At 41.8% G+C, this 20,798-nt stretch overlaps 1 protein-coding gene across 3 annotated transcripts in view; it reads right to left on the bottom strand.

The window, feature by feature from the left end:
* ACACB (acetyl-CoA carboxylase beta) overlaps window positions 1–20,798 on the bottom strand; it is a 295,391-nt gene that overhangs the window by 138,613 nt on the left and 135,980 nt on the right. For all 3 annotated transcript variants that reach the window (XM_069759519.1, XM_069759501.1, XM_069759510.1), the window contains exons 12-17: window positions 19,313–19,474; window positions 17,272–17,435; window positions 16,008–16,158; window positions 14,286–14,389; window positions 13,158–13,239; window positions 11,175–11,320 (exon numbers count right to left, since the gene is read on the bottom strand). In XM_069759519.1, the coding sequence (XP_069615620.1) occupies window positions 11,175–11,320; window positions 13,158–13,239; window positions 14,286–14,389; window positions 16,008–16,158; window positions 17,272–17,435; window positions 19,313–19,474 (809 nt within the window). The remainder of the gene's footprint in view (window positions 1–11,174; window positions 11,321–13,157; window positions 13,240–14,285; window positions 14,390–16,007; window positions 16,159–17,271; window positions 17,436–19,312; window positions 19,475–20,798) is intronic.

Below are 20,798 nucleotides of genomic sequence, written 5' to 3' on the forward strand. Positions count from 1 at the left end.
ATTTATCACCCACTCCTGGTTTTGGCTTACAAATACTGATGTAAAATAGTGACCGCAGCCTAAGAGTTCTGGCTCCTACAGACCAGTTAGACGCTCCTAATCAACTTGTTACCTGCATTAAAGACAGCTGTTTTACATAGTCACCTTTATAAAAGACTCCTGTCCACAGACTGAATCAGTCCGACTCTAACCTCTACAACATGGGCAAGTCCAAAAAGCTTTATAAGGATGTAAGGGACAACATCACAGACCTGCACAAAGCTGGAATAGGCTACAAAACCGTAAGTAAGACGCTGTGAGAAGGAGACAAAAGTTGGTGCAATAGTAAGAAAATGGAAGACATACAAAATAACTGTCAATCGACATCAATCTGGGGCACATGCAAAATCTCACCCTGTGGGGTATCCTTGATCATGAGGAAGGTGAAAGATCAGCCTAAAACTACACGGGGGAACTTGTTAATGATCTCAAGGCAGCTGGGACCACAATCACCAAGAAAACCATTGGTAACACATTACGCCGTAAAGGTTAAAAATCCTGCAGTGCCCGCAAGGTCCCCCTGCTCAAGAAGGCACATGTGCAAGCCCATTTGAAGTTTTGAAATGAACACCTGGATGATTCTGTGAGTGATTGGGAGAAGGTGCTGTGGTCAGACGAAACAAATACTGAACTCTTCGGCATTAACTTGCCATGTTTGGAGGAAAAGAAATGCCTATGACCCAAAGAACATCGTCCCCACTGTCAAGCATGGAGGTGGAAACATTATGTTTTGGGGGTGTTTCTCTGCTAAGGGCCCAGGACTACTTCACTGCATCAATGGGAGAATGGATGGAGCCATGTTCTGTAAAATTTACAACCTCCTTCCCTCCGCCAGGACATTAAAAATGGGTCGTGGCTGGGTCTTACAGCAAGACAATGATCCAAAACATACAGCCAAGACAACAAAGGAGTGGCTCAAAAACAAGCACATTAAGGTCATAGAGTGGCCTAGCCAGTCCCCAGACCTTAATCCCATAGAAAACTTATGGAGGGAGTTAAAGATCCGAGTTGCAAAGCGACAGCCTCAAAATCTTAATGATTTAGAGATGATCTGTAAAGAGGAGTGGACCAAAATTCCTCCTGACATGTTCACAAACCTCTTCATCAACTATAAAAAAAGTCTGACTGCTGTGCTTGCCAACAAGGGTTTTGCCACCAAGTATTAAGTCTTGTTTGACAGAGGGATCAAATACTTATTTCTCACTGCAAAATGCAAATAAATTTATATAAATTTATACAATGTGATTTTCTGGATTTTATTTTTGATTTTCTACAGGTGCATCTCACAAAATTAGAATATCATCAAAAAGTTAACTTATTTCAGTTCTTCAATACAAAAAGTGAAACTCATATTATATAGAGTCATTACAAATAGAGTGATGTACTTCAAGTGTTTAATTCTGTTAATGTTGATGATTATGGCTTATAGCCAGTGAAAACCCAAAAGTCATTATCTGAGTAAATTAGAATACTTTATAACACCAGCTTGAAAAAATGATATTAACATTCGAAATGTTCGCCTAATGAAATGTATGTTCAGTAAATGAACTCAATACTTGGTCGGGCTCCATTTGCATAAATTACTGCATTAATGAGGCTTAGCATGGAGATCAGTATGTGGCACTGCTGAGGTGTGAGGCTATGTGCACACGTTGCGGATTCTCTGCCGATCCACAGCGTTTTTTGCTGTGCAGAAACGCTGCAGATCCGCAATTGATTTTCAGTACAATGTAAATCAATGAGAAAACAAAAAAAGCTGTGCACACTTTGTGGAAAATCCACTGCGGAAACGCTGCGGTTTAAAAGAAGTAGCATGTCACTTCTTTTTTGTGAATCTTCAGCGTTTTTGTACCCATTCCATTATAGAAATCCGCAGGGGTAAAAAAACGCAGCAAATCAGCAAAAAAGCAGCATTCGAGTTTGCTGTTCAATCAAGCACATGGATACTGTTGCTTTTAAACCAGGTATTGGTACTTTTGGCAGGGTGGACAGGTGCAAAGTCCTGCTGGAGAATTACATTTCCATCTCCAAAAAGCTTGTCGGCAGAGGGAAGCATGAATTGCTCTAAAATTTCCTGTTAGACGACTGCACTGACTTTGGTCTTGATAAAACACAGTTGACATGTCTCCTCAAACCATCAAGGATTGTGGAAACTTAATACTATACCTCAAGCAGCTTGGATTGTCTGTTTCTCCACTCTTCCTCCAGACTCTAGGACTTGATGTCCAAAGTCTAGTGTGAAGTATCCACAATCAGTTATAATTTCAGGAGCCATACCATCTGCAGGTGTAGGTTACTGTGTTTTATCAAGACCAAAGTCAGTGCAGCCGTCTACCAGGAAATTTTAGACTACTTCATGCTTCCCTCTGCCGACAAGCTTTTTGGAGATGGAAATTTAATGTAACGTAGCGTTGGTGGATGGAAAAAGATATGATGTCCCAGATGTGTTTGATTGGATTCAGGTCTGGGGAACGGGCAGGCCAGTCTATAGTATCAATGCCTTCATCATGCAGGAACTGCTGACACGCTTCAGCCGCATGAGACCTAGCATTAGAAGGAACCCAGGGCCCAGTGCATCTGCAAGTGGTCTCACAATGGGTCTGAGGATCTCATCCCAGTACCTAATTGCAGTCAGGGTACCTCTGGCTAACACACTGCCTCCCCACACCATTACTGACCCACTGCCAAACTGATCATGCTGGAGGATGTTGCAGGTAGCAAAGTGTTCTCCATGGCGTCTCCAGACTGTCACGTCTGTTACATGTGCTCAGTGTGAACTTGCTCTCATCTATAAAGAGCACAGGGAGCCAATATAGAATATGTCAATCTTGGTCTTTTCTGGCAAATGCCAATCGCCCTGCATGGTGTTGGGCTGTAAACACAACACCCACTTGTGGGTGTCGAGCCCTCTTACCACCCTCATGGAGTCTGTTTCTGATAGAGCAGACATATGGATGTTAGTGGCCTGCTAGACGTCATTTTCAAGGGTTCTGTCACTGCTCCTCCTTGCACAAAGGAGGTAGAGGTCCTGCTACTGGGTTGTTACTCTCCCATGGGCCCCTACACGTCTCCAGGTATACTGGCCTGTCTCCTGGTATCTGCTCCATGCTTTGGACACTGTGCTGACAGACACAGCTACTCTTAATGCCACAACTCACATTTTTGTGCCATTCTGGATGAGCAGCACTACCTGAGCAACTTCTGTGGGTTGTACAGTAGACATGCTACCATACCTCTAGGGGTGTGAGCAATGACAAAATGCAAAAGTGACCAAAACAACAGCCAAAAAGGATGAGAACAGAGAAATGGTCGGAGGGCACCACTTGCAGAACAACTCTTTTATAGGGGTTATCCTTCTAATTGCCTAGAATTTCATCCTGTGGTATGCTCCATTTTTGCACATCAAGAGAAATTGATACACAATCAGTGTTGTTTCATAACTGGACAGGTTGAATTCACAGAAGTGTGATTTTTGAGCTCTGCATTATGAGGCGACTAACCCTTTTACGTTCCAAGTCACTATTTTCATGTTTATATCACAATTATAATATTTAATAACTTTTTTCGTACGCGAGTAAAAGGGATCTCTGCTTGTCCTGTTACTGCTTCCACAAGTTATGCTATGTTACAGTCACAGTCATCTTTGAAACGTCTCCCCCACTAAGGTCCTATACCATATTGTGAAAAACTGTCCAGAGCCACTCTGTTGACCGTTGGAATTGATGTTAATCCGTCACTAGTAACTGGGGTTTTGTTTCCTCTTAAAAAGAACCTCTCTCACACATTCTGAATCTGGGTTTGGAGCTGTAAAGGATTTTGTCCCTCAGGTTACAGGAGAAAATATTTTGAAAACATCCGGGAATTGAATCTTATCTTTTTTTTCACTAATTCCGTGCATAGTTCACTGAAAACGTTTTTTTGTTTTTTTTAAACTTCCACAGGGTAATTGCTGAATATTAGCACCCTGTGACCACGTATTAAAACAAGTGATGCTTATTTCCTATAGCTTTGAAGAATATTTAATTTGTCTACACAGTCCAGATATTTTACGATCACTGGTCTTGGTCTGTTAGGAGGTCGGTAATTCCTCCATGCATATCCCCATTAGCTGATTAGGGGTATTGACTTTGATAAGATAATAATTCTTAGATTATTTCTCCAGGACCTCATAAGTCATTCACTTAAATAAATTGTTGGCTTAGTTTATTAGTTCTGCTCAGTTCAGATTTTATTTTTAACAGTTCATCCTCCATTGAACTGATTTGAATTTGTGATGCACCTATTCTATCAGCGTGATGTGAAATAGCTGCTTGCATCTACTCCAGCATGGCAGAGATTGTAAGTTCTAGAGATTGTTTGATATCAGGGCAAGGATTTTAGCTACCTCGGCAGTCAGGGTTTTGTAGGAGACGTTAAGACTCATGAGATGTTCATCTCTCCTATGTGTCCTGTGACAGTGGAGCAGTCTGTGAAGAGGATTTTAAGTTTTTTTTTTTTTTTGTGGTGCCATTATGCCTCAGCTGTGCGAGCAGGGATTTTCTTTTTGGGGTCCAGTTTTTGGTCAGGTATCTTCTCAATCAAACACGGAGGACACTGTGTCAGTTTCACCTTGCTTTCTTCTTCTACCGCTTGAGCCTGGGAAACAACAAACAGAGTGGTGGAGATACAGAGCTGCTCTTACCAGCGACCGTGCAACCATGCGCTGGAAATAAAAGTCCTCTCGTTTATCTTCCAACCTGAGTCTCGGTCTGTCCTGATGAGCATGGTGAGTCTTTGGCTAAATCTATTTTTGAGGCTTCTGGGACGGCACTCTGCTCATCATTGATAGCCATCTGGGTGTCTATGGCAGCGATAGCTTCCATATAACCAGAGGAGTTTCTCTGCTCTGTAAACATCCAGGAAGCTTACCTTCACATTCCTATCTTTCCCTGTCACCAGAGATTCCTCTGGTTCACTGTTAAGGACTTCCATTATCAGTTTACGGCCCTTCCTTATTATTATTTTTGCATTGCTTAAATAGCACTATCATATTCCGCAAGCGCTTTACATACAATATCATCAGTGTCCCCCATGGAGCTCACAATCTAAATTCCCTATCAGTATGTCTTTTTGATGTGTGGGAAGAAACCGAAGTACCAGGAGAAAACCCACGCAAACACAGGGTGAACATACAAACTTCTTGTCGATGTTGTCCTTGGTGAGATTTGAACCTAGGACCCCAGTGCTGCAAGGCTGCAGTGCTAACCACTGAGCCACCGAGCTGCCTGGTCTGGCCGACAATGAAGTTCAACAGTTTGTGTCCAGATCTCACGATCCCCTAGCAATTGGTTCTGACAATATCCTGGGCTAAGTTCAGTCTACCTTGTCTATTCAAGGCTATTCAAAAAGATCAAGACAGAAAGCATTCCAGTCATCCTAGTAGCTCCAGACTGGCCCAGAAGAGTTTGGTATGCAGAGATGATCTTCTTGCAGACGTACCCTGGAGGCTCACAGATTGTCCACACCTGCTTTTCCAGGGTCCTCTCTTCCACCAGAATTCAGTCTCAGTTTAACGGCATGGCTGTTGAAGCTGCAGTCTTGAAAGTCGCAGGTTTTTCTGACAAGGATACTCAGAACATGATTAAAGCGAGAAAACAGTCTTTCTCCAGCACATACCATCTTACTTTGAAATCCATTTTTCCATGATGCAAGACCAATCAGGTCGCATGCCTGTGTTTTTCTCTTCCCTCACTACTGGCCTTCTCACAGTCAGGCCTAAATTATGACCTGTCTGTCAGCTCCCTAAAAAGGTCAGGTCTCCGACCTTTTTATCTTCTGCCAGAAGGGCTTGGCCTCTGGTTCCCAAATCAACACTTTCCTACAGGGAGTTGCTCACTTTCTTCCTTCCTATCGGTGTTCCCTAGAGCCGTGGGATTTAATTTTGGTATTGTTCATTCTTCAGGGTTCACACTTTGAACCCATATGTAATATTAGAAGCAAACAAATCTCCAGCGTCAGAGGCATAAAGTCCTTGAATGAGATTAAAAATTTACTTTTAATAGTCCACCTATAAAAAAATGGGTAACTAACTACATACCATAGAGATATATAGCAGTATAGACCGACGCGGGTCAGTGGAGAGCCTTAATCATGGTATATATTTAAACACATACTAAGTTCTCTTTATACATAGTTCCACATTTAGACCCACCTGCAGTTGATTAACAAGGAATAAAACATCTTAATTTTAACCCTGTATAGTGTGGGTTAAGCTAGATAGAAAGAACTCAGGTTTTAACATGCAGTAAAAAAAACGCAAATATAAAACACATATACAAAACCAATGAATAACACTGGTCAACAAAAACAAAAAATTTCTGGCATGGACTTTAAGAACAGTTTTAGACTAATTTGAGGGTGCTGAATTCAAATCTGATCTTATAATTTCTCTATCACATCATGTTTTTGCGCTATAGGTATATAGCCCATTTTCATGAATTCCATGATAAATATAAGTAGTGTATGAAAAGTGCCGGTTTATATGGTTCACGAAGCTAAATTTAGTTTTCATTTAGTCTCCCAATAAATTGGAATATCTTTGTTTTCTTTGAACATGCATAATTCCCATTTGTTATGATAACACCCTTGTTTTCTGTGCTACTGGGACAGTAGAGCTACAGCAGAGCATTGGGTGAAAACTGAATGGCCTCAGCGACAGTTTGGCATCTGGCGATAAGAAAGTCATCCATGATCCTCTACTGGATAGGAAGGACATTGTCTTACCTCCTTACACATAAAACTTGGATTGATGAAGCAGTTTGTCAAAGCTCTCAATCACAGTGGAGAATGCTTTAACTATATATGTTCAACTTTTCCTGGTCTTAGTGAAGAGAAGAAAAAGGCTGGAATATTTGATGGACCTCAAATAAAAACACTTATGAGAGACCCAAATTTTATCACATCAATGAAGGAGACAGAAGAAAGAGCTTGGAATGCATTTTGTAATGTGGTGCAGAATTTTCTAGGGAATAAGAAAGCAAACAACTATGAAGAGATTGTGGAAGAGCTGCTAATGAGTCTGCGAAATCTTGGATGTAGAATGAGTATTAAGATTCACTAATTACACAGCCATTTGGACTTTTTTCCAGAAAACCTTGGGGATGTGAGCGAGGAACAAGGGGAGCGTTTTCATCAGGACATTAAAACAATGGAAGAAAGGTATCAAGGCCGGTGGGACTCACATATGATGGCTGACTATTGCTGGAGCTTGATGAGAGACAACACAGAAGCTGTACATCTCAGCCAAGAAAAGAAAGTTCAAATAACTGCCATTTGTCATTCATCTGTGTGCCATATATACAGTATGTGTTTTTATATTTTGCAGTTTAATTCTGGAAGTATATTTGATTTGCTGTACATAGACTTTGTAATCTTTGTTATTCCTTGATTAAAAATATACAAAATGTAGTACCGAAAATCATGTGTTTTTATCATAAAACATTAGGAGTAATTTTCATCAAAAATTGAAAATATCTCGAAATCCTGATGTGATAGCCAAAAACGGAGTTCATATTCGTAATCAGCAGCCAAAATTGACTTAAAATAGGTTTTAAAACCTTTTGCCAGAAAAATTGCGTTGACCAGTGTAATACACAAAAATATAATGACAAAAATAACGATAGGAAACACAATTATATTTCAAGATGAGATCTTGTCTCATGTTCATACCATATGGAACCCGGGTTTGAAGTACGGTATCTATATGTGGACACTGTCACGTTCGCGCCCAGACTGGTTGGCGCGGGCGTGTGCCATAGACCAGACTATCCTGAAAGGGGTGTAACTAAGTAGCTTCCTTGGTATTCGCTGGAGCCTTTGACTGTGAGGTCAGACTTGTGCGGCAGGCAGGTACGACTGGCTCTCTGGCAGGACAGGAGGACAAGGTTGGTACACTGGAAGAACCGGTCTGCAGGCAGGTATGTAAAACAGGTAAGAACCTGTTCAGACAGGAGGACTTAAGAATAGGTAGAGAAAGACCGCAAGAGCGGATGCTGAGCGAAAGCACAGGAGCTAGAGCCAAGTGCAGAGACGCAGGAGGCGGAGCCAGGAGGCGGAGCCAAGTGCAGAGAGGAGGTGGAGCCAAGTGCATAAACGCAGGAGGTGGAGCCAAGAGCAAGAGACGCAGAATCGCAAGGAGCGGAGCCGCAGAGCGAGAGCCGAGTGGAGCCACAGAGAGCAGAGCAAGGTCAGAGTGCAGAGCAAAGTTACAGAGAGCAGAGCTGAGAGCAAAGCCAAAGAGTGCAGAGCTGAGAGCAGAGCAAAGTCAGAGTGCTGAGCAAGACACAGAGTGCAGAGCCCAGAGCAAAACCAGAGAGCAGAGCAAGGTCACAGAATGCAGAGCAAGGAGCAAAGCAAGGTCGCAAAGAGCAGAGCCAAAAGCAGAGCAAAGCAAGACACAGAGTACGCACAGCAGGGAAAGGAAACCAAGGCAAGTATATAAATGGACACAGGAACAGGAATAGCCTAAGACTAAGTCAGGAACAGGACAAGGCACAGAGACATGGACACAAGCCAGGGTACGACGCCCCTCTGGGTGGCGGACATAGGCCAGGGTACGAAGCCCTACTGGATGGCAAACACAGGACACAGACCAGGGTACAACGCCCCCATGGGTGGCGGACACAAGATTAGTAGAGACAGGGCCTGGCACTTCAGCAGCTAAGAACTGACTGAGGGAGTAAGTTGCACAGGCCCCCACCAATGGGTGGGGATGTCTTAAATACAGGAAGCCTCATGGCAATTGGCAGGGGACACCTTAGCAAGGTGCACACAGACTCAATAAGACACAGGAATTGCCGGCGCTGCCCCCCTATGCACACAAACAGAGCAAACAGCAGACATGAGGCACACAGCATGGAGCCACAGGGCTCTCCTGATGGAAATTGCGTTTGCGGCTGCCTGAGCAGCGCAATTGGCCACATCTATCGAGGTGTTAACTACGAAGTCCCCGGCCTGGGCTATCTGTTCATGGAACGTCTTTAGCTGTGGCTCAGACTCGGTCCAGTTGATTAAAATATCATCAATGTAGCGGTAGTACGCTAGAGGCCTGATGGGACATGAGGACAAAAAGTCGCTTTCAAGCTTGGCCATGAAAAGATTTGCATACTGTGGGGCCATTTTACTTCCCATTGCTGTGCCAGTCTCCTGTAGATAGATCTTCTTGTCAAATTCAAAGTAATTGAGGGTGAGGATGAATTTTATAAGTTTCACCACAGAATTTGCATCAGTCCCTGTGTTTTCCAGGAAGAATTTGCAGGCATTTAATCCATCCTGGTGTGGGATATTGTAGTACAAAGATTCCACATCCATGGTGGCCAGGATGGTTCCTTCTGGTAGAGGACTTATTGCTGATAGTTTATTCAATAGGTCAGTTGTGTCCTGAATGAAGCTGAGTGTATCCTTTACCAGGGGTTTAAGAATATCCTCTACCCATCCAGATACCTGCTCAGTAAGGGTGCCCACACATGAAATAATTGGTCTTCCTGGGTTTCCAGATTTGTGGATTTTGGGAAGCATGTAGAATGTCCCTGTTCGTGGACTTTCTGGTATCAGGTCATTGGCTCTTATGGATTCGTCAGGCAGACAAGATACCAACTTGTTTAGTTCCTTGTAATAATCCTGTGTAGGATCTGACTCCAATTTTTTGTAGTAGCGTTTGTCCATAAGTTGTCTGTTTGCTTTCTTCATATAGTCTGATGTGTTCATCATGTCTATTGCACCTCCCTTGTCAGCAGGTTTGATGATGATTTCTTTGTTGGTTTTCAGAGACTGTATGGCCTTTCTCTCCTGGGCACTGATGTTGGATGCTTGTCTCCTGTTAGTATCTATGATGGTGGATTTTAGCAAATGTCTGAAGGAGTCATGGTTTTCCCCCTTTTTTCTCTATGTTGTGCATAAATATGTGATTCTTCAGAATTTGTTTTAGTCTTTGCCTGATGAAGAGACCTCAGTGGTCTCGAAAGCTTGCAATTTGTTACCACCTTTTCAGTTAGCCATTAAAAGGTATCAACCACTGAGGACTCTCAATTCTAAATATTTTTCTACCTACTGGCTAACACGGTACCAAAATATATATCTTTCCTGTGATTCAGATGAAAACCCGAGGAATCCATTCACTATAATGAGGCCGCAGAGTTACTCTGGACTCCGATTTGCATCTGTTCAGCGGTGTTCTTTTCAGAACAGACAGACACCGCAGGATCACAGATCCTATGGCATCCACAGTGCTCACAGGCCAGTTGGCATCCACAGTGCCTCCATATGCCTCATGATGAGGAATCTTCTGCCAGAGGTTCTATCTGAATCACCTATTTCAGAGATTTACACAGAAACCCTGGTGTAAGAGCTCAGCGCAGGATAAATGTGCGCCGATCCTTAATGCGATATTTGGGAGGCAGAATGAAGAAATATAAGAGCAAGTGAAGAATTGGTTTTATTTATTTTTTACATCGTTCCTCGTGCGGTACAAGTGATTAGGTGACTTTATTCTTCGGGTCGGTGCGATTACAGCGATACCAGATTTAGGCATCTTTCACACGTCCTTGTCTCTGGTACATGTGGTGGCACTTTTCACACGTACCAGAGACACGTACACATATCAGTGTGTTTCCACGGACCGTGTGTCCGTGGGCAAAACACGCTGACATGTCCGTTTTTTAATGTCAGAAGGGGCCACAAAACGTGGACCGGTCTTAGATCTGAGAGTAGCTGTTTTTTCACTACACTAGGGACTGCTTAAAGGGAAGGTACCATCAAAAAAAAAAAATTCCCAGCGATAGAAAAAAATGTAAAGAATTAATGTTTAAATTTTCTTAAAAAATATCATTTGTTTATAATTTAGTAAAATATGAAAAATAATTTTAAAAGGCACCATTATAGTCTATGGCCCCGTCGGCGCCTATGTCTGAACGGATGCTTGAACGGGGCTACTGAAAGGGTGCTTGAACGCAATGTGAAAACACGCTAAGACATAATAAAACAGTCTACTCTCTTCACTGCAGGGTGATTATATTTGCTCTTGTCTCTGGCAGTCAGCGTGGGGGAGAGGAAGTGTTACAGAGTTGAGTCTTTCTAATTAATGCTAAAGACATACTTACCGATCTACCTCTTCCTTCATGTAAGTGGTGTAGCTATTCCCGTCATAAGACAGCAGCAGACCCCCATCACTCAAACGATGTACATCTATTTCTATGTGAGAGTTATTCATGATGATCACATAGGTAGTGAGAGACTGTCGGGCAACCTGCATTTAAGTAACACATCTATAAATATATAATAAATATAATATCCTGGTAACATAACTACTTTGCTTTTCTTCTCTATTCGTAAGAAATATTATTTAAAATATAGGTCCTGTGTATATGTGATACATATTTTCATAGTAATACTTCTTTATTCAAGTTAAAAACCCTATAAACAGTTTAAGCTTATAGTGTGTTGAAGGCATCAGTTCAACATACAAGTTGCATTTGTTTGCCATTTGCTTCTATTGTAATAAACTTTTACTTCTATGTGGCATTTCTTCGTACTAAAAAGTGACGTCAATTACATTATTTAAGGCAAAAAACTATTAAAACCGTCCGATGGGCGTTACGGTCCGGTCCTGCGCCTCCTATCTTTATCAGATTACGTCCTCTTCTTGTATTCACGCTGCGGCTCCGGCTCCGGCGTACTTTGTCTGCCCTGTTGAGGGCAGAGCAAAGTACTGCAGTGCGCAGGCGCTGGGCCTCTCTGGCTTTTCCCGACGCCTGCGCATTGCAGTACTTTGCACTGCCCTCAACAGGGCAGACAATGTACACCTGCGCCGGAGCCGCAGTGAAAGACCCGCAGCGTGAAGACCAGAAGAGGACGTCATCCTATGAAGATGGGAGGCCCTGGACCGGACCGCAGCCCCCATCGGATCGGACCGCCCGCCCACGTGAGTATAATCTAACCTCTTTTTATCATCTTTTAGGATACATCGGGGGCTTATCTACAGCATTCCAGAATGCTGCAGATAAGCCCCTGATGCCGGTGGGCTTAGCTCACCGTCGATTTTGGGGGTGACAGGTTCCCTTCAATGCACATACAGAGCCATGAAAAATATTCATGCTGGTGAACTTTTCCACTATTTTTCACCTTACACCCACAAAATTAAATTTTCGGGGGGGGGGGGGGGGGGGATTTTATGTGATATATTAACACAAAATAGCAAGTATTTTTGAAGTGGAAAGGAAATCATACATGGTTTCATAATTTTAAAATTATAAATGTGAAAATTGTAAAGTACCTTTGCATTCAGCCCCCTGAAGTCTGACACCCTTAAATAAATCCTTAGTGACCAATTGCATACAAAAGTCCCCTAATTAGTAAACTGAGTGCACTTGTGTGTAATTTATTCTCAGTATAACTGCAGCTGTTCCGTGAAGGCCTCAGAGGTTTGTTTAAGAACATTAAGGATCAAACATTATAATGAAAACCATGGAACACACCAGACAGGTCAGGGATAAAGTTGCGGAGAAGAGTAAAGCAGGGTTACGTTATTAAAAGACAGCCAATGCTCTGTTCGGTCCATCATCCAAAAATGGAAGGAGTATGGCACAACTGTAAACCTAACAAGACATAGCCATCCACCTGACTTCCCCAAGAAAGGAGAGCCCTAATTAGAGAAGCAGCCATGATGTCCATGGTCACTCTGGAGGAGTCACAGAGATCCACAGCTCATATGCGAGAATCTGTCCATAGGACAAATATTAGTCAAATACACCACAAATGTTGCTTTTATGGAGTGGCACGAAGAAAGCCATTTTTGAAAGCAAGCAACAACAAGTCTTGTTTGCAGTTTGCACACAGCCATGTAGGGGTCAAAGGCAATTGGTTAAAATGAGGGTTAAGAACAATCATTCCTTTTGATGAGGCATCCAATGATTATAATTATAAAAAGCGGCCATTTCAGAGACTTTTGGGGGCCTTAAGGTTGCAGGTCTATTCTTCCCATCAAATCTGAAGAAATTTGCTATTTAAGATCTGAAAAGAACAGTAATATGAACACAGCCTAAATCACAGCATCTTACAAAAAAACACAATGAAAACAAGTTTACCTTTAGAGTATATTTCACACTTTCAGAGATAAGCTCAACATCCACAATGTTAAGTAGTGTGGCAGCAGGAAGGACTTGACCCCTGGAAAGAAATATTACAATATTAGCAGTGGGGATTTAAAGGGAACCGGTCACCTCTGAAAACGCTATAGAGTTAATCTGCAGGTAAATTGCGTTACAATGCTTCCCTCGCCATGCCAAATTTCCCAAACCAACCCTAAAGTGCCCAGTTGCATCTTGCATAAAAATGAATATTGTGCAATAAAAAGGATGTATATAAAAAAGCTATTGGTAAATATTTTGGCAAAAATATGCAAGCTCATAACTAGTGATGAGCGAGTATACTCGTTACTCGGGATTCCCAGAGCATGCTCGGGTGGTCTCCGAGTATTTGGACGTGCTCGGAGATTTCGTTTTCGTCGCCACAGCTGCATGATTTGCGACTGCTAGGCAGCCTGAATACATCATGTGGGGGGTGCCTGTTTGTTAGGGAATTCCCACATGTAATCAGCCTGTCTAGCAGCAGCAAATCATGCAGCTGCGGCGACGAAAACTAAGTCTCCGAGCACGCCAAAATACTCGGAGACAACCCGAGCATGCTCGGAGAAACACGAGTAACGAGTATACTCGCCCATCACTACTCATAACTAGTGATGCGTGAATATTCTCGTTGCTCGGGTTTTCCCGAGCACGCTCGGGTGGTCTCCGAGTATTTGTTAGTGTTCGGAGATTTAGTTTTCCTTGCCGAAGCTAGATGATTTGCGGCTACTAGACAGCTTGATTATATGTGGGGATTCCCTAGCAACCAGGCAACCCCCATATGTACTTAGGCTGGCTAATAGCTGTAAATCAAGCAGCTGAATCAACAAAAACTAAATCTCCGAGCAGTTATAAATACTCAGGAGACCACCCGAGCGGGGTCGGGAAAACCCGAGCAACGAGTATATTAGCTCATCACTACTCATAACCCATGTCAATGGTCCCAATTGTCTGTATAAAAAAAAAAAAGAAGATTGTTTTAGCTTTAGAGACACTGTTGGCAAGACTAAAGGAGAATGATATGACAAAACATTGCTAAATATTTCACATGTGCAAAAGATGAAGAAAACAAAAAATTTTTTACTTTACCTTTCTAATGAGTGAAGGAACTCATTCATACAAGTTTGAAACAAGGCATCTGCAACATTGAGAGCTCCGCAGACCACTCCAAGCATTGTATCTGGTTTCTCAGCCTTAGAAAAACATAAGAAGTAAAATTTTAACAAGCATCTCTATGACAGTCTGGAAAACGGCCTTCCAGGCACAACCAAATCCCTTGAATGGATGCTTATTCTGGGCACTGTAGTGTTAAAAAGACAGAAAAAGAGGGGACAGGCAGATGCTGGTAAGTGAAGTGACCAGGCCTAATAGAAAGGAGAGGTACAAATCTGTTTCACACATCTGTTAAACTTGGACTGTCCTCACACTGTAAGATCAGACCTAACTGCCAGGTCTCCCGATCAGAGCTAACTGCTGCATGAGCATATATGAAGCAGTTAGCTCTAGTCCAAAGGACCCAGCGGTCAGGCCACAGCTTCAGATGCGAAAAAGGCCAGTTATTCATGGATGTGTCTTCAGTGAAGTCTCAGACTACGATTTCCTCCATTGTGTCATTAAGAAGTAGTTGTATGAACATCACAGCAACATTTGAGGATATAACGAAGGACCAAAGCTAGCATTTTTGGCTATAAGAGCACAGTCTTACAGGAGAAAATGTCTGTCGACATCTACCGATTCTGACCTGATAAAAGGACAGCCACTTTGAGCTTTTATTTTCCAATGAAGTCTTACCAACAAGCATTTAATCTGTCAGAGAACAACTTTAATTATCGTACAAAGCAGCAGCTCAGTTTGAAATTATTATTCTCTGGGTTGCTCAGATTTCCAGCTCAATCTCATTATTTTAAGAATCTGCCAGTTACATTCAGTTGGCAACCTACACTTTGCTGACAGGCTACACAGGTGACATCAAAGCTACAGTGCACAAGACTGCTGCAGCCAATCACTGTGCTCACTGCCTTGTGCCACTTCAATAGCAGAGCTGCTGAGCACAATGATTGGCTGCAGAGGTCACATGTGCTGTAGTTGTGATAGCACCACTGCAACCTGTCAAAGATCAGTGGAAAAGCACTGATGGAAAAATAGAAGGTGAGTGATAAGGAGTTTTAACATGACCAATGGATTTAAAAAATTAATAGGAAACTCCCTTAAATCAGTCCTTAATGAAGACATGTTTTCAGTTTTCTGAGGGATCAGTTTACAGTTTCGGTCTAAAGTGATGCACTCAACTACAATTCGGTATAAAGTCCTTATGCCTTTGCTGCCTCTGAGGGTGTGCTATAAAAAGATAGCAGGGGTACGATATCCCCATCTGTGTGTGCACTATACAGATAATATGACTTACACAGCGAAAATCCAATAATAAGAATAGAGGCTGATTAGAGGAAAAGGAGTAAAACAAAAATCGTATACAATTCATAAAATGGCAAGAAAGTGTTATTCCTCATGTTAACCCAAGACTGGTGAAAAACCACCTCTAAAGATAGCTATATAAACTTTCTTCTAACTCCACATTAACATGTTTTTCAATGGGCAGAGGAAAATAAACTTCTTCCTAACACCTCCTGCACCCTGGTGGCCTGAATAAACAGAATGTCAGTGTGCTCGGTTTGGATAACCTTCACATATTAGATACTTGTCTGCTAAAATCAATGGTTTTGTTTGCCATGTATCTGAACGATATTGCCATCTGCAGATACTACAAGATCACAAAAAAATGTAGAGTAAAAAAAAAAAAAAAGCAAATGTTACCCGGACTTTTTCTGCAATCAGGTGATCCAGCCACCCAGTGTCAATTTCATTATTTTGGAAGCTCTCGGTCTCCAGTAATTTGATGAGGTATTCTACGGTGGTCCTGAAGTCTCCTCGTATAGATAGCTCTTTAAGAGCCACAACCATGTTCCTGTAAAATTTAGAGCACATTGTGGCATAAGTCTGAAGTTGTTCCATAAATGGATAATCTGAATAAGAAAAACAATTAAACTCCCATTACCTCTCCACGAAGTTGTTTTCTCATCTAAAGTTTCTAAAACTGTTCCAATAAACTGTAGCAGCAGTTTTGCAACATATTAATAGTACGTGAGATATTGACAGTCTGATCAATTTCTCTACTGTCCACATGTAATCTTACAACACACTTTACTAAGGTTGGATGCATTTATTCAAGTGGAATTTAATTCTACACTAATTTTTTTTAAAATCTGTGTTCTCCAAAATGCGGATTGTTTGTAATTCACTGTGTGCAAATTCAGCAAAATGGAGCCACCATTTTACTATACCATATGAAAAAAATTCACCTTACCAGCTGACCTCTCTGGTCACCTCATCTGTACTGATCTTCACTCTTGAAATCCCAGGCTTCTTCACGCCAAGCCAGGACTTCCAGATGTGACTAAGCTTGGAACATCTCTTCTGATGCATGTTGTAAGGTCACGACGTGCACTATGACCTAATAACACACAATCTAGGTTGGGACATGCTAAGGGATTTCCCAGAGTCTAGTCACAGCCAAAAGTCTCCAGCCTAGAGCCAAGATGTCCAAGGCTTTAGAGCGCCGCAGCAGCAAGAAGATGCTCTGAAGGCCATATTGGGGAAAGTGAGCAGCGGAGGGGAGTGGCTAGTTGTTCTTTTTTCTCTCTCATGTATTATGCTCTGGGGTGTCTTCAGAGCCCAAAGTGTAGTTCATTCAAACTGTGGAGACTAAATTTGCTGCAAATGGAATTTTCCAGGAAAATTGGGACAATTTGGCAACCTTAAATCTCATCAGATCCGTTCATCTCTACTTTTTAAACATTACTCCATAATGTTCTCGCCATTGAATCTTTTTGATTACGGTAGAAAAAGGCAGAATTAGACAGACTAAAACTATCTAGGCTCAATTCACACATTGAGGTTGTTTTTTGTTTTTTTAACCATAATTATGTCACAGTGTCCTCAACGCTTGAATGCAGCTTCAGATCATGGAAATACTTCCCAGCTGAACAAGATTATCATTCAACTTAAGTGAACTACTAACGAGATAGCCTCTTCACGGTTTTCTCCCCAGGAGAAGCAATGCCCAAACTGGGAATCAGCAAATTCATGCAGGCCGCCAGCAGCTGCCACACTGAAGTATCCCCACACATTCTTGCTGCTCCGGAAGTTGAGCTCTTGTACTGTCCCTGAACTGGGCTTGAACCCCTATAAAAAAAATGAATGTTTAGGCAAGCTTGAGACAATAAACAAAATAAATAGTATTGCTAATACTATTAAACATAAGTAATAATAGTGTACACCACGTTCCAAATTATTATGCAAATTACATTTTTCTCGGATTTTCCTAAATGGTCGGTGCAAATGACAGTCAGTCTAATAAAAGTCATCACCCGTTAGATTATACATCAAATTTTATTGAAGAAACCTCCCAATGATAACAGTATAATCTCCAAAATGAATAAAAACTCAAAATGCACTGTTCCAAATTATTAGTCACAGTAGAATTTCTAAACATCTGATATGTTTTAAAGAACTGAGAATGCTCATTTGTGGAATTTGCAGCATTAGGAGGTCACATTCACTAAGCAAAAAAGCTATTTAACTCCAAAACATCCTAACAGGCCAAGTTACATGTTAACATCGGAACCCTTCTTTGATATCACCTTCACAATTCTTGCATCCATTGAACTTGTGAGTTTTTGGAGAGTTTCTGCTTGTATTTCTTTGCATGAAGTCAGAATAGCCTCCCAGTGCTGCTGTTTTGATGTGAACTGCCTCCCACACTCATAGATCTTTGCTTGATGATTCTCCAAAGGTTCTCTATAGGGTTGAGGTCAGGGGAAGATGGTGGCGAGTTTATATCCTTTTATGCCCATAGCAGCCAATGACTCAGAGGTATTCTTTGCAGCATGGTGCATTGTCATGCATGAAGATGATGTTGCTCCTGAAGGCACGTTTCTGCTTTTTATACCATGGAAGAAAGTTGTCAGTCAGAAACTCTATTTACTTTGCAGAGGTCATTTTCACAACTTCAGGAACCTTAAAGGGCCCTACTAGCCGTTTCCCCATGATCCCGGTCCAAAACATGACTCCTCCACCTCCTTGCTGACATCGCAGCCTTGTTGGGACATGGTGGCCATCCACCAACCATCCACTACTCCATCCATCTGGACCATCCAGGGTTGCTCGACACTCATCAGTAAACAAGACTGTTTGAAAATTAGTCTTCATGTATGTCTGGGCCCACTGTAACCGTTTCTGCTTGTGAACACTGTTTAGGGGTGGCCGAATAGTAGGTTTATGAACCAAAGCAAGCCTTTGAAGGATCCTACAACTTGAGGTTCGAGGGACTCCAGAGGCACCAGCAGCTTCAAATAACTGTTTGCTGCTTTGTAATGGTATTTTGGCAGCTGCTCTCTTAATCCAATGAATATGTCTGGCAGAAACCTTCCTCATTATACCTTTATCTGCATGAACTCTGTCTGTTCTCTGTTTCAGTCACAAATCTCTTCATGGTATGATGATCACTTAAGTTTTCATGAAATATCTAATTATTTTCATACCTTGTCCAAAGCATTGCACTGTTTAACGCTTTTCAGCAGCAGAGAGATCCTTTGTATTTCCCATATTGCTTGGAACCTGTGGCCTGCTTAATAATGTGGAACATCATTTTTAAGTAGTTTTCCTTTCATTAGAATCACTTGGAAAACTAATTATCACATGTGGTTAAGATTGATTTCAGTGATTCATTGAGCCCCGAGACACAATACCATCCACAAGTTTATTTGAAAAACAAAACAATTAAATCTTTATGACACAAATCTAATTTGCATAATAATTTGGAACACTATATATGGGAAAATATAAGCAAACAACCATACAGCTGTACACCCAGCAGCAATGCCAAGGATCAGAAGCAGCAGATGCTCTGCTCATGTGCATCCTTAGCCAGCACCAGCACTACATAGAAATTATTTGTCCACATCTGACTTTGGCCCAGTACCACCATCACCCTGCTTGCATCAAGATTTCTGAATTGCCAATCGGTGACATTACAAAGAGTAAAGTTCTCAATCTCTTACCTCATCAGGGTTCTCACTGGTTATTCTGGCAGCAATGACATGACCTCTTGGATTTGGAGCATTGGTGGGGTTTTCAAAGCATATAGGGAGATCTCCCCATGGAGACTCTCCATACAGCACTCTTATGTCTTTTATTCTGTACAATGGCACTCCCATGGAGATCTGGAAACAGAAATTTGTGGTGATTAAAACTTGCAGCAGCCAAAAAATGACACCATTATTCTTTCAGGATAGCACATTGCCTTATACTGGTAATACCAAAAATTTTCATTTTACGTTAAAAGACTAAAATGACTAGTGTAAAATAGAGTTAAGTAATATGAAATTATAGTAGAAAACATGTTGCCAATTAAACAATCTTCGAATGGCTGCTTAGTTGGATCCAAATGGGCAATATACACTACTAAAAAAAAAAAGGGAATACTTAAACAACACAATGTAACTCCAAGTCAATCAAACATTTGAGAAATCAACCAGTCCAGTTATGAAGCACCACCAATGAATCAAATTCTCCTGTTGTTGTGCAAATGGAACAGACAACAGGTAGAAATTATAGGCAATTAGCAAAACAACCCCTATAAAATGGTGGTTCTGCAGGTGGTGACCACAGACCATTTCTCCGTTTTCATCATTTTTGGCTGTTTCTTTGGTCACTTTTGCATTTTGTCATTTCTCTCACCCCTAGAGGTACAGTAGCATGAGGCGGTGTCTATAACCCACAGGAGTTGCTCAGCTAGTGCAGCTCATCCAGGATGGTACATCAATGCAAGCTGTAGCAAGAAGGATAGCTGTATCTGTCAGCACAGTGTCCAGAGCATAGAGCAGATACCAGGAGTCAGGCCAGTACACAAGATGTGGTGGGGGCTGTAGTAGGAGGGCAACAACCCAGCAGCAGGACCACTACCTTTCGTTTGTGCAAGGAGGAACAGGAGGATCAGTGCCAGAGCCCTGCAAAATGACCTCCAGCAGACCACTAGTATTTATGTGTCTGCTCAAGCTGTCAGATACAGATTGGGATAATTGTGGTAAATTTCTGCGCTGCTGAATCAGTGGAATTCCAGAATTATTAGTACATGTGGCTTTATTATTCTACGTATTTCAGATGTTCCTGTGGTGCATCCTGATGAAGGAGTCTTGAACTCTGAAATGCGTAGAATAATAAAGCCACATGTACTAATAATTCTGGAATTGCACGGATTCAGCAGCGCAGAAATTTACCACAATTATCCCAATCTGTATCTAACGGCTCGTCCTTCCTGGACTCGTGGATCTGCAGCAGTGAATCCTTTCAATGCTTCAACTCAGATACATCTTGTGAGTGCAATCTTATGGATTAACCTTTTAACCTTCTCAGATAAGACACTATTTGCGCTCTTTCCTTCAACAGTTTTCATAGGATTTTTGCTCAAGCTGTCAGAAACAGACTCCATGAGGGTAGTATAGGGGCCTCACATTCACAAGTGGGTGTTGTGCTTACACCCCAACA

The sequence above is a fragment of the Ranitomeya imitator genome, chromosome 1, assembly GCF_032444005.1.
Source record: "Ranitomeya imitator isolate aRanImi1 chromosome 1, aRanImi1.pri, whole genome shotgun sequence".
NCBI lineage: Eukaryota > Metazoa > Chordata > Amphibia > Anura > Dendrobatidae > Ranitomeya > Ranitomeya imitator.